A 12,389-nucleotide genomic window follows, 5' to 3' on the forward strand; every position below is an offset into this window, starting at 1 on the left:
ATATCAGACCGAGAACAAACTCTCGTGTCGACCATCGCAGAAGCACCCTACGATGGGCACCACAGCAGCAGAGCCAGTCCCGATGTCATGTCCGACGATGGTGATGATGATGGCGACGACGAAGAAGACCAGTCGGTGTCTGCGCCAATAAGACCAGAAGTCCGACTATCCACGATATCGAAAGCCAGCGTGGTTCGTGACGATGCTGAAGGGGTAGAGCTCACTCTGCGGCCGAATGTAAGTGATGAGGGTGATTTGGCTCCAGTACAGATCGGTGGGAGCGCAGAAAAACATTCAGAGATAGACTGACCGACCGTCTTACAGGAGAATGTCACATTTCTAGGGGAGTATGATCTCGAGGTCTTGACGGGCCTTGTGACCGTCTATGGAGCAGTGCTTCACCCCAGCCGCGGCGTGCAAAGGATATATGCACCGGCTGTGGCGCCTCTGCCAGTCATCCAACCTTGGAAGCAAACCGCCACAATTCGGGTGACTTCTGTAGATTTTGGACTGCAGAGCATTGAGAATTTATCGCCACTCTTCCGCAATTGCGGCGCCAAAGATCTGGCCCAGAAACGATCATTCGCTCTGATGCGCACGACGGGCGACGACTCTATGGCGAGAAGCTTAGCACCGCTTGACATTGACGAAGGCATCAAGAAAGTCCGTCTAGAGCCGGAAGGACCGTCCCCTAGAATCATGGCTGTTGGACCTAAGTCATCTGGAAAGTCTACTTTCAATCGCCTTCTTTGCAATATGATCACAAGCCGCGCAGGTAAAGCGAAGTCTCGATGTCTATACCTTGATCTAGATCCTGGACAGCCCGAATTTGGTCCTCCAGGTCAGCTCGCACTTGTTGAAGTCACAGCACCTGTCTTGGGACCACCGTTCACGCATGCTGCATCGACGCGCAGTACAGCTTATCGAATGATACGATCGCATACCATAGCGGCGACCTCTTTCAAGGACGACCCGGAGCACTATATTGCCTGCGCTGTTGATCTGGTAAATCATGCTGCGAAGGATGTGCCTGTAGTGGTGAACTCTTGTGGCTGGGTCAGCAACCTCGGCGCCAGTACGATGGTGGCACTGGCTTCAAAGCTAGCCATTACAGAGCTTGTAAGACACACTCTGGTGTATCGCGAATGCTCATGGCCGAGCAACAAGCTCGAAGGTCAACAGCGATTCGAGCTCAAGAGCATGTGCTGACATATTTGATAGATTCTCTTTGAACCTGTCGACTCGGACCTTGCGCATGAGTTGGCTACGATCACAGGCAGTAGCCCGATCCGTATACCTCGACGATCGCGACAACAAGCATCTCGAACACCAGCAGAGCTGCGCGCAATGCAAACCATGACCTACTTCCATCAAAAACCGACTGGAACCACAACGAAATGGATCTCAAAACCTATCAGCAGTATCCGACCCTGGATCGTAGCTTACGCAGGGCAGAACCCGGGAATCACTGCGATCCTGAACTACGGACACGCACCACATCCAGACTACCTCGAAGAAGTCCTCAATGGTACCATTGTAGCCATCGTAGTGATTGATCCATCCCTCCTCGACCCAGACGAAATACAGCGTACAACAGTCGAAGACCTCCCTTACCTCCCACCCAAGGACAACTTAGGCTATACACCTCCTCTGGACCCACGACGAAGTCACTGCATTGGCCTAGCACTGGTACGAGGCATTGATGTCGAAGCGAAAGCCTTACAACTTGTCGCCCCTCTCCACGAAAGTGCCATTGCAGCGATTATGGATCAACGTGTAGTTTTAGTCCGAGGTGGATTCGACTGCCCCGATTGGGCTTACATGGAGGATCTGTATTCGAACAAGGATGCAGCTGCCAATCTCGACGACGACGTCGAAGAGAGACCTTGGCTGAGTCGGCAAGGCGAGCAACAAGTAGGCATTGAAAGCGCAGTCTGGAGATTGAGACATCCGCCCATGGCTAAGGATGTGCGTTGATTTGCGATTCGAACTGAGCACATACATATATCATAATGTAAGGGATGTAGGTATAGTTAAGAGTCACAATGGTTCTTTTTTCTTCCAGCAACATCATACCCTGTTACAACCGTCATACAACTACGCCGAACCGAACCTTTTTCCTTTTCTGATCCTACACACACAGGGAGTTGGTTCTTCCTCCTAGCCAGGCATATGCTTGTCACAAACTCCCCCTCCCCCACAACCAACCCAGCCCCCTCCCTCCCTCGCTCCCTGGGGTCAAACCCCATAGCTCCTCTCTCTCTCTCTCTCTCTTTCTCTCTCCGCGACACGAGTACAAAGTCATACATTGCCACCTCATGACTAATTTAAAGAAACTCCGCAAACATCAAACCACAACCATCATCAGTACCCAGCACCACAAAAAAGAAATCCTCCCAGCCCGAAGGAAATCACTATCACGATGCGAATCTCCTGTATACTCCTTATCGGTCTGATTCAATTGGCTCAGACGCCTGTGGAGGATCTTCTCGCTGCAGCGCGGAAGGAGGAGAAAGATGAAGAAGAGGAGGATGAAGACGAGGGAGAAGAGGGAGATGAAGATGGTTCTCAAGATTTAGAAGACAACAGCAATGTAAGTTAGATAATTCTCATTTCATATGTTTTCTTTTCCTATTCCTCAACTCTCCATATACATATACTTCCATCTCCCAGAATCCTATCCATCCATCCCCATCAATCTTCCTCAGCCAAGAAAGAAAAGAAAAGCTCAATACCTTATACCTCAATCCCGTATAATCCCAAACTAACCACAAAGCTAACAATACAATTCCAATCCACATATTGAATAGTATATCCATCATCAACCTTCCCATTATCCTCCTCACCTTCAACAACATTCTTCCTATCGAAAGAACAATGAGGGAAAGAAAACGAAAAACAGAAAGAAAATCGACCCGAAAAAAGGGGTTTCTTCTTCTTCCCTCTCCCTCCTCACTTGCCTAATATTCATTATCAAAATTATCAAAAGCTTCATGAATCAAACCTACCTCTTGTCTACTTCGCTGGTGCGTTGTACGGCATTATTGGTTTTGAGGATTTGCGGGGAGGTGGGGAGGGGGTTGAGATTGAGATTGAGATTCGTATGACGGGATAGAGAGGGAGGGGAGGACTTTTGGAGGGGGATGAGAGGAGAGGGATTTTGGGGGGAGAGGAGGAATACGTCTTATGTCTGATCTACCATGGATGCTGTAGGGGCAGTGTAGAGGGCAGTGTAAGGGAGAGAGAACTGTATGCTGGTGGAAACTTGTACTATACCTTTTTATTTTGGAAATAACAAAGTCCATGACACATATTGCAAGAATTCAAAGCAAAGATACACATTACAAGCCCAGGTTGTTGTTTCAAATCAGTATTAGTACAGCACATACATAGTCTAGACTCTGCTACTGGTGAACCTGACTCTCATACTCATTCGAGTCACTCCAATGAATCACAGAACCATCCAGCTCAGGATTCACTTCGGGTAAAGTCTCGCGAGCGAGCTTGTGACCTTCTCGCTTGCCCCTCTCTACATTCACCATAAACATTAGTGGTATCGGGGTTCCGATGAGGACAGCCAAGAACCAGAACGCAGGTCGTATGTCACCAGTCGCGTCCGTGATGGCGCCAACAATGGCAGGACCGAAGACACTGCTCCCTTTGTCGGTAATGGCATAGAGTGCGTAAAAGGCTGCTTCGCTGCCCGGTGGAATCAGCTCGCCGTACAGGCTGCGACAGTACGAGCTCAAGCCACCAAGGACCAGGCCGTACACGGCCCCGAGAGGATACATCTCCCATTGCTGTTGCAGTCCAAAAGAGCCATAACGCTGGATGGCTGGGATATACCCGAGTAGACCATATAGGGGAATGATCTCGAATAGGCAGATACAGACCAGGATGGTCTGCGAAGGCTTCAACTGCATCATTCGTGACGCCGTAGACCACGTGAAAGCGCCGAAGATGCCAGAGATGGTGACAATGACATTGATCATGGCCAAGGCAGTCGATTCCATTCCCAGAGTGGTCTTGGCGAACAAAATTGCGGTACCGGAGACAGTTGCGATAGCATCAGAGATCATGAACCAAGCTGCTAAGAACAAAAGTACATCCTTGAGTCGACGTGCTCGGAGGATGGTCTTGTAGAGGTTCCTCCACGAGAAGGTGACATACTCCACCCAGGATCTGCCCGATGCTTCTTTCGATAGAGGTGGTCCTGGGCGCGGTCGCATGAGATATGCGGCGGGGATGGTGAAGAAGAGCCACCAAGAGCCGATCAAGAACAAGACCAGTCGCAGGGAAAAGAGGTCGCCACGCATGGCCTGGAGGATGAAGACGGAAAGAATCTGTACAATCACAGCGGCAAGATAGCCTATGCCAATACCATAAGATGAGACCTTGGTCGAGAGTTGCATCTCAGCCGAAGGCAGGGCACGGGAGGCTGGGAATGGCTCAGTGTCAGCACTTCTGCGCAGAAGCGCCGCGGTGGAGTCGATCGATGTGTTGTCGTGGTCTTCAGACTAGATGAGTTGTTAGCCTTCGGCGAACCTCGCATCGATCTAGGTACACCAAGGGGGTCCAAGATGATGGGTCACAGCAGCAAGTTTCGGGCACGGAGAGAAGTCGAATAAAGCTCACCTCATGCTCGTCATCCCCAGAATCCTGCATTATAGAACTATCGCGTCTTACAGAAGGATGCCAGCGCACGAGCAGAGGCAAGAAGGAGTTCAGGAGCACGAATGATGCTCCAAAGCATACGTTCCCAATGATGGCCCATAGACTGCCGAGTAAGTATACGCTGGGCGTCACGACAAGGAAGAGCATCGTTGCCACGGCCCCAATCACGGCAAATGTAATCATGAGAGACTTTCGAAGCCGACCGTGATCTGCCGCTCCGGACATGGTGACGACGAGTAATGCTTGAATCAGGACTGATAGCGAGAAAGTGTACATGGCGAAGCTGGCGGTATTCACCTCGATTCCTAGGATCTGGAACACACATTGCGCTCCTTTAGTTTTGTCGTGGTCGCCTCGCATCAGGACGGAGCCGGTGGCGTCGAACAACATGGATCGTTTGTCGAGTCCATGTGGTCTGCATGACTTGCTGTGATCGTGCGCGAGAACAGCAGTCGAGGAAGCGCGGGCCAAGTCCTCGAGAGTGATGGGGATGAAAGCACCGAGACCGCAGACGACAAAGACTTCCGCAGCGAAGGAGTAGGCGTAGAAGCCCAGGAGCTCCTTTCTGGACGTCGGCCTGGTGTCCTCGCCAGGGTAAGCGGGCTCGGGCACGTCGCCGCCGTCGCTGTCGCCGTTGCCAGGCCTCATGATGGCGTCGAAAGACGAGCGCTGGGGGGTGGACGAAGGGGTGGAACGCTCATCATCCGCGTCGTGGCCGTGCTCCGATACGAACGATCGCTGTCGTGATACTGCTGGTGTGCCCTTGTTGTTGAGGAGTGATGCTGAGCCTTCGTGTACAAATGTCAGATAGCCTTGATTGGTGGTGGTGGTGGTGGGAGATGATGAAGTGAAATGAGAAGATGCGATGCGGATGTGAGACGGATGGTTGTTGCTGGTCAGCTGTCGTGTCGGCGGTCTCGATCTGCGAGGCAACGCTTCAGGCACCATTTCCTCTTTGGGCAGCCCGGCGAGACGCGCTGGAGGTTCGGCCCCCGGAACAGTGGTCACTGCCAAAATGCCCCATGCCTATGCCCACTGCCCATTCTCCTGCGTCGCGAGACTGATGATGATTGTGGGAAGAGACACCAGAAGATGGAACTTCCTCTTCCTCCTCCTTCTTCTCCTCCTCCTCACGCTACTGCACCTGAAGAAACCGATCTCTCCTGGTCCACGCTATGTACCATCTGGCAGATCTACAAGGAAGGCTGCATATCGCGATAAGACGTGCTCGTGAGTGTGCCTCATGATCACTGCCTCTACTAAGTCCTAGCTACATAGCTGGAAATTGCGCAGCACGGGCAGAAGTTTGAAACTTAGAAGCAGATAACAAGTCCCCAGTTCATGGCTGAGAGTGGCGGAGGTGGCCAGAGATGAAAGAACCAAATACCATCGCTGCCGTTCATACTCGCCGCTCGACGATTTGTTGATATCCGCTGTTCCTCGCAGTCGCCAGCCCTGAGCGCAGCTGTCCAGATGGACTACCTGCACAGAAAGAAGTCACGGCGGCCGAATCGGAGTCATTCATCTCGCATTTCGAATAAAAATGCTCAAACTACATTTTCGGCTGCTCCTGGGGCTCAGCCTCTGTCGGCAAGGATAGCCAGACCTGTGATGTACGGTCCCCGACTGTGACGCCAATCTGCAGGAGAGAGGGCAAGGGAGGCATGCAACGAGGGTGCTGCGATGGGTAAAAGAGTATGTCAATCTGCAGAAGTATGCTATAGTGCGAGTGCAAGTTTGCTTGTGATGAATACTCGCACTCTGTCGAGACGATTCGATGCGAGACAGCAAGTCTGCAATGTACGGTAGTGAGTGTGAAAAAGAGACACTTCGGCTGGGCTATGCCAAGGGAGGTGAGTACGAGATACCTGATTGTGCTTATGTATCGGATAGCAGGAGAGACAGAGGTTGGCACTTGGCACATCATACGAGCATTCTTGGATGCGAACCAGCCCTGCGCATACAGGACCTGTACTCGTGGCTACAGGGAATGGAACCTCGCCCTAGTCCTTCGTAATTGTGCGCATACTGTACATCCTACCTGTGATATACGGACGACCCCTCACTGGACCAGATTGCATCGCAATTCGCATCTCTGTCGGATCCAGTTGTCAATCCCCCATGGGAGATATCTACGGAGGTAGATTCAGTATCCATGATCGAATCCTTCATTTCTACGGCAGCTGCTTGTCGTGCATGTGGGATTGTGAGGACATGCATTAGTTAACTTCTACTAGCTTTCGGTGAATTGCTCGCTGTTTGATAGCCGCTTCTCACTCTACTGGTACCACTAGGTAATAGTATAGCAGACTGTAGGCAGTACAACAATATCGAGAGCCGCCCTTGATGTGCAATCTTGCAAGGTGCGGTCACACGAGACTTCCGAGCAAGTCCTTTGTAGACACCTAGACATGAAACTGGATTTTTTTTCGTCGCCGTTCGGATCGATGTGAATATACAATATGAGAGGATGCTGATGAATTCACCGTCATGCTATCGAATGACATTCTCAGGTATTGATAGCTCGAGGTCAGCTGTGACGATGTGAAGACGAGATGGAGCGAATATAGTATGATGAGTAGTAGTTCTAGGTGGTAGAAGTTCTCGTGAGCGGTGGAGAAAAGGTGTGTGGAAGGGAGTGGCCCAGTGGGATAGAAGAATATATTCAGTGGCAGACGGATCTTCCGGGATCGGGAGTCTCGCCTCGTCTTCCTCCCGGCTCCCGCCTTCTCCAAGCAAGCCATGCCATGCCATGCATCCATCCTCCATACCCAAGGACCCTCGGACAACCGACAAAGACAGAGACTCACGCTCTCCCGCCAGAACTCACCACACCACACCACATCACACCACATTATTGCCATTCCAACATACACGGCACCCCGAGATCGCCCAATTTCTACCCTGCACGTGGCAGCGACCCGGGCGCACGCGCACGAACTGGACATACGCTCTGACATCACGCTAACTTGAGCTGCGACGACGATCAGAGACCCGCGCACCCCTTTGACCGCACAATTGCAACACTTTCCTGGGAACAACTCGGGTGATCGAGCAGCAGGCGAGCGCAGGCGAGCGCAGGGGTCCGATTGCGGCTGGTCGCGACAGAGAGCTGGAACAGCAATGACCAGCAGGTTGAGGAGCAGTCATCCACAATAGCGCACGCAAGCAGCAGTGACATTGAGAGGGCAGTGGAGGCCCGGGAGAAGGGGGCGGCCAGCAGTCGCGAGGCTGGAGGAAGCAGCGCACTGCGAGCAGAGGCCGGTGGGGAGGAGATGCCGGGCAGGCTGATTATGGATCAGCAAGGACCGGTAGGGTCGCAAGACCTGAAAAAGGATCGCGGTCAAGCGCACGAAGGAGTCACGTCGCAGAAGCGCGATTTTGCGCAGATGCAAGGTACGGCACATGCCAATGGCAGCGCGAACGGCCATCCCAATGGCCAGTCACTGGCCAACGGAGTAAACGGCCAGCACCAACTCTCTACGGCCACAAGCGGTCATTCGAACGGCACACCCACAGCAGTCTCGAGTCTTCCCACGCCTCCGCCGCTTGATCAGTCATGGCGCAGTTCAGATGCGAACAAGCCCATGGGTGTCATGCTCCAGCGCCTGGCCCAGCAGTGTTTTGCAGATCTGAACGATACGTGCAACAAGATGAGCCAGATGCCTCCGCCTCCACCGGCGGCTGCAAACGGAGTGGTTCCTCATATAAATGACCCTTCGCGCGAGAGTGTGGAACGGAAACGGGTGTGGATGGACTTTGCAAATGGGCAGAGAGATCGCTTCATCAAGGCGCTTGTTCTGTCAGACTGGGCACGCAGTGAGCATGACATGGCGAAGCTCGTCGACCTCAAGGTGTGGCAAGAGAAACAGTCGAGAGCACAAGACGCAGCCAAGAGATTCATTGGCGAAATTAAGCATGGCGTCGTCGCTGCTAAGATGCGCAATCCCAACATCGAGGACGCAATGGAGCTACTTGCGACTGGCAAGTCGTCGAAATGGCCCGACCTCATGTGGATACCGCCTAAGAAGCTGCCGGCCAAGCGGCTTGTCGCGACTCTTAATGACATGAACGTGATGCTTGCGACACGGCTGAATCTGCACGAAGAGCTACCACTACACTTCCGCGACTATTCGATCGCCAACGGGAGGGCTACTTTCCGCGTACCCGGCGAGTTCGAAGTAGATCTATCAATCGCTGAGGAAGACCCGAGTTCGCAATTCTACCTCATTGACTTGCGATTTACGTTCACGCCAACGCCCAGTATATCGGACCCATTGCGCAATGCTCTTGAAGCTCAGACTAATGGAGCTCTGAGCTCCAAGGGCCTTCAAGGCTGTTACGAATTCTTACACAATTTTGTTCTTACCCACAAAATCAATGTCTTCAGATCGCAAGCAGTGAAACTCTTTCGTGAAAAGTGGTTTGGCTGCTTGGTGACAGAGACGCAGAGAAGAGTATTCGCGATCCACTACTGGCGAGACCAAGCTGGGAAGAAGAGTTGGATCGAATTTGGTATCAACACAGGCAAAGTGCAAGGCAAACGGATGAGAAAAGCTCCAACGGCACGGCATTCTGTCCGTTGGTTCCGTCATGGACAGGAAGTGCAAGACGACAGCATAGAGATTGACTGGAACAATCTAGACCTGGACGCCATTCTCACCCAAGTGATAGCCAAGCACGCGTCGTGGACGCTCTCTACGGTTGAGAAAAGGTTACGAACTTATGCTGGCACCGCATCAACCCTGCACAGTGAACTCTGTACTTCCGCCTCCAATCCCGGCGCATGTAAGCTGGGGCTGTCACTTCCAGGTCTCCGTACTGCAATTACCCTGCGGCTCGAGCCCGTCACCGGGCTCATGACCATTTTTCCTGAAAGTCGAGACGCTGCAACGGCGGAGCGTAATTTCAATCGCAATCCCATCGTCGACAACTCTGCGAGCTTCACTCAGCTTCTTTGCCGGGCTGTGCAAGATCGCGTGCGCAGAGCTGTCATCTCGTCTGGATGGCAACTCGCGGATCTTCGTGGTTTTGGCGCTCAGCCTAACTTCAAGGCCTTGTTCGGCCAAGGGATTGTGCGATCTGACATTCTTCACTGCGCCAGAGGCTGGAAAGACTGGGCGTTGTGCACGACCTACAGTCTTTCTGGTCAGAACTGGTGGGCTGTGCGCCTCAACAAGCAAGCAGTCGAGCAAGGAAAAACGGTTACGACAATCGCAGAAGCGCGAGCCATCAACGTCTCGGCAACTGGCCTATGTCGCGCAGACTTGTCACGTATCCGAAGACTTGCGGAGGCAGAGATATCCTTTGCAGTGTTGGCGCACGACCTCGAGGCGAACCAGATCCCACACCATATTGATAGTCTGTCCTCGCCACAACTTCACAGCGATACTACCTCGCTCCAACAAGACAGTGCGGTGGCAGTTTACCTCCGCCTCACTCCTAAAGACCTGAAGAGCTCTGTGTTAACAAAGTACAAATCTCTAAGCATCACGAATTGGGTCAGGATAGCATATCAAGGCATCGTTGACGAGGACGAGGAAACCGCCCATGTAAGACACGACATTCGCTTGACTGTAGACTCTGAGAAGCTCAAACACCTCCACGATTACTTCACGAATTCGAAGGTCCGAGACGCAGATATCGCTATGAACGGATCTGGTGGCTTGGCGTTGTCTTTACGCACTCCCCTTGGCCAGCCATACGTCACAAAGATCATTGCATTGCTGGATCGTTGTCGGGAGCTCAATGAGGTACTATTGACGGCACCCAGGCTGCAATTCACTTGCACTACTGTGGGGCTTCAGAAAATCACCTTCACTTATGGCGCTATGCATCAGTACATCGGCTCCCTGGTCACAAATGGTTCAGGCACTCTCCTGAAGCTAGACCCACCCTTCACCAACCCACATCAGCGCATTCGCGTATTGCTCGAGAGGCTTTACAATAAGGCAAGGGATCACAAGTTTTGGGCGCTCGCCCTCGCCATGAATGCTGTCCAACCTCTTCTGGAAAGCCTCGTAAATCTGGAAACCTCGCACGCAGCTCAACATACTCTGTTGATTCATTCACACGACGTCTCGATGCACACAGTGGAGTATCGCTCGCCATTCATCCCCTGCAGGTTCAAGGCATCTGTGCAATGGTATAGGGCAGAGGGAGGGCGGCGTCAGCACAGATATACCATCACACCTCATCAAAGGGAGGGCGTCGAAATGCCTGCTGCATTCAGCAATGCTCTTGACGAGCTGAGCAGAAATTGCGGCTCAACGGCAGAAGGCTGGTTCGGAAACAACAAGGGTGGCTACACCGCTACACACCCGAAGGGTCTGCCCACAGTGTTCCGGCGACTGGATGACTTCATGCGCACATCGGGCCAAGCAAGTGATGCTACTGTGAACAAGGTGGAAAAGCAAGAGACGCCAGTGCCCAATGCGAAGCCGACGTTGAACCGCAATCCTTCCAAGCACAACGTATCACATCAGCAGAAGCCGAACGGTCAGACACAGCCGAAGCCTCAGCCAAGACCACAGCAGCAAAACCAATCCAAGCAGAGTTACAAGCCCCATGACAGTACAGCAAACCAGACACTGAAACCCAATCAGAAGTCAGGTAAGACGAAGCAGGAGCAGGAAGTCATCGAACTCGACTAAAAGCCAGCCAAGATCTGGAAAATGAATGCAGTATACAAAAGGATCTTGGGGGCTGGTTGGAAGGCGGTAGCCGGAATACCGTACCTAGTAAAGTGGTTAGGAGAGATTGATACGACTATAGAAATCCTTCCCCCTTCCAGAAATGAACTCGCCTCCATAATGAGTGAAAGTGCTTGATCACTACGATGCAATTGGCACTGCTCGACCCTTTTGCACCTGATCCAATAGTCACAGGCATCACCACGTGCGCTATGCATGCAACCTTGACTACCTAACTAAGAAAATCATCTTCAACGCAGATAGATGTAAGAGATATATACGCCGCGTACCCAAAACCCTGTGTCTCTGGTGGTTGGTTAGTTAGTCAAGTCAGTCGTTCCAAGAACGAAAGCACAACTCGACTCAGGTTGCCTCTAACGCGCATGATCTTTACAAATATCCCCCCCCCCCCCCCCCCCCCTTCGCAGAAATCACTCCTATAGATACACCGCTGTCTCGTTTCGATAGATAAGATACCTTATAGGTATACTTATAGCCGCCTAAGTAAAATCCCTCAATGTAAGCGATCTGATCTAATCGTAACAGTAATAAAGGATGTACAACTATTGATTCTAGGCATAAAAGCTAGACGAAACAAGAATAATAATAGTAGGAGCAGTAGGAGCAGTAGCAGTATCCAATTCTATTTCTACGAGCTTAATAGACGAAGTATCTCCCGGATCCCCCCAATTCTCCGAATGGATAAGAGATCTTTCAAGTGCGTTCTACTTTTGCGTAGGTCCGTAGGATTGGAATTTGTATATAGGGTAGGGTAAGGTAAGTACGTACGTACCTATAGGTACCCTTTCCTTTTTCTCGGTAAATGAAAAGAAGGAAGAGATAGGGACGGACATTTGCACTTTTTCGGGTTGTGATTGCGGAGTTGCGATGTACTTTCGAAGGAATATTGCCTAGAGTTTTAGTCCATGATTTTTAGGATTTGATTCATATTCGTGTGAGGTTGTTGTGTTGGGAGTAAGATAGGTACCTATATGGACTGTAGTGGAGGCTAAAAGTATTCGC

The 12,389-nt window shown here is 51.7% G+C and overlaps 3 protein-coding genes across 3 annotated transcripts; 2 read left to right on the forward strand and 1 right to left on the reverse strand.

Moving 5' to 3' along the window:
- Positions 1-87: 87 nt before the first annotated feature.
- SEPMUDRAFT_73412 (uncharacterized protein) lies at positions 88-2,056 on the forward strand (the record flags this gene model as incomplete). The annotated part of the gene is made up of 3 exons (XM_016910025.1): positions 88-237; positions 325-1,119; positions 1,222-2,056. 3 exons carry the CDS (start codon positions 88-90, stop codon positions 1,975-1,977), a joined length of 1,701 nt encoding a protein of 566 aa, XP_016757134.1. The 3' UTR covers positions 1,978-2,056.
- Positions 2,057-3,356: 1,300 nt separating this feature from the next.
- On the reverse strand, positions 3,357-5,531 carry SEPMUDRAFT_93405 (MFS general substrate transporter). Its single transcript, XM_016910613.1, has 2 exons — positions 4,636-5,531; positions 3,357-4,517 (listed from the first exon to the last, which is right to left on the reverse strand). Exons 1-2 carry the CDS (start codon positions 5,320-5,322, stop codon positions 3,405-3,407), a joined length of 1,800 nt encoding a protein of 599 aa, XP_016757135.1. The 5' UTR covers positions 5,323-5,531; the 3' UTR covers positions 3,357-3,404.
- A 2,019-nt stretch (positions 5,532-7,550) lies between these two features.
- Positions 7,551-11,478, forward strand: SEPMUDRAFT_151877 (MED14-domain-containing protein). Its single transcript, XM_016907099.1, has one exon. The coding sequence runs from the start codon at positions 7,950-7,952 to the stop codon at positions 11,325-11,327; it is 3,378 nt and encodes a 1,125-aa protein (XP_016757136.1). The 5' UTR covers positions 7,551-7,949; the 3' UTR covers positions 11,328-11,478.
- Positions 11,479-12,389: the final 911 nt, after the last annotated feature.

This window comes from Sphaerulina musiva (genome assembly GCF_000320565.1).
Source record: "Sphaerulina musiva SO2202 unplaced genomic scaffold SEPMUscaffold_11, whole genome shotgun sequence".
In the NCBI taxonomy this organism is placed as follows: domain Eukaryota; kingdom Fungi; phylum Ascomycota; class Dothideomycetes; order Mycosphaerellales; family Mycosphaerellaceae; genus Sphaerulina; species Sphaerulina musiva.

Coding starts and splice junctions, on each gene's coding strand:
- SEPMUDRAFT_93405 (XM_016910613.1), bottom strand. CDS start 5,322: ATGAGGCCTGGCAACGGCGACAGCGACGGCGGCGACGTGCCCGAGCCC. Junction 4,518..4,635: donor CTGGGGATGACGAGCATGAG/GTGAGCTTTATT, acceptor CAACTCATCTAG/TCTGAAGACCACGACAACAC.
- SEPMUDRAFT_151877 (XM_016907099.1), top strand. CDS start 7,950: ATGCCGGGCAGGCTGATTATGGATCAGCAAGGACCGGTAGGGTCGCAA.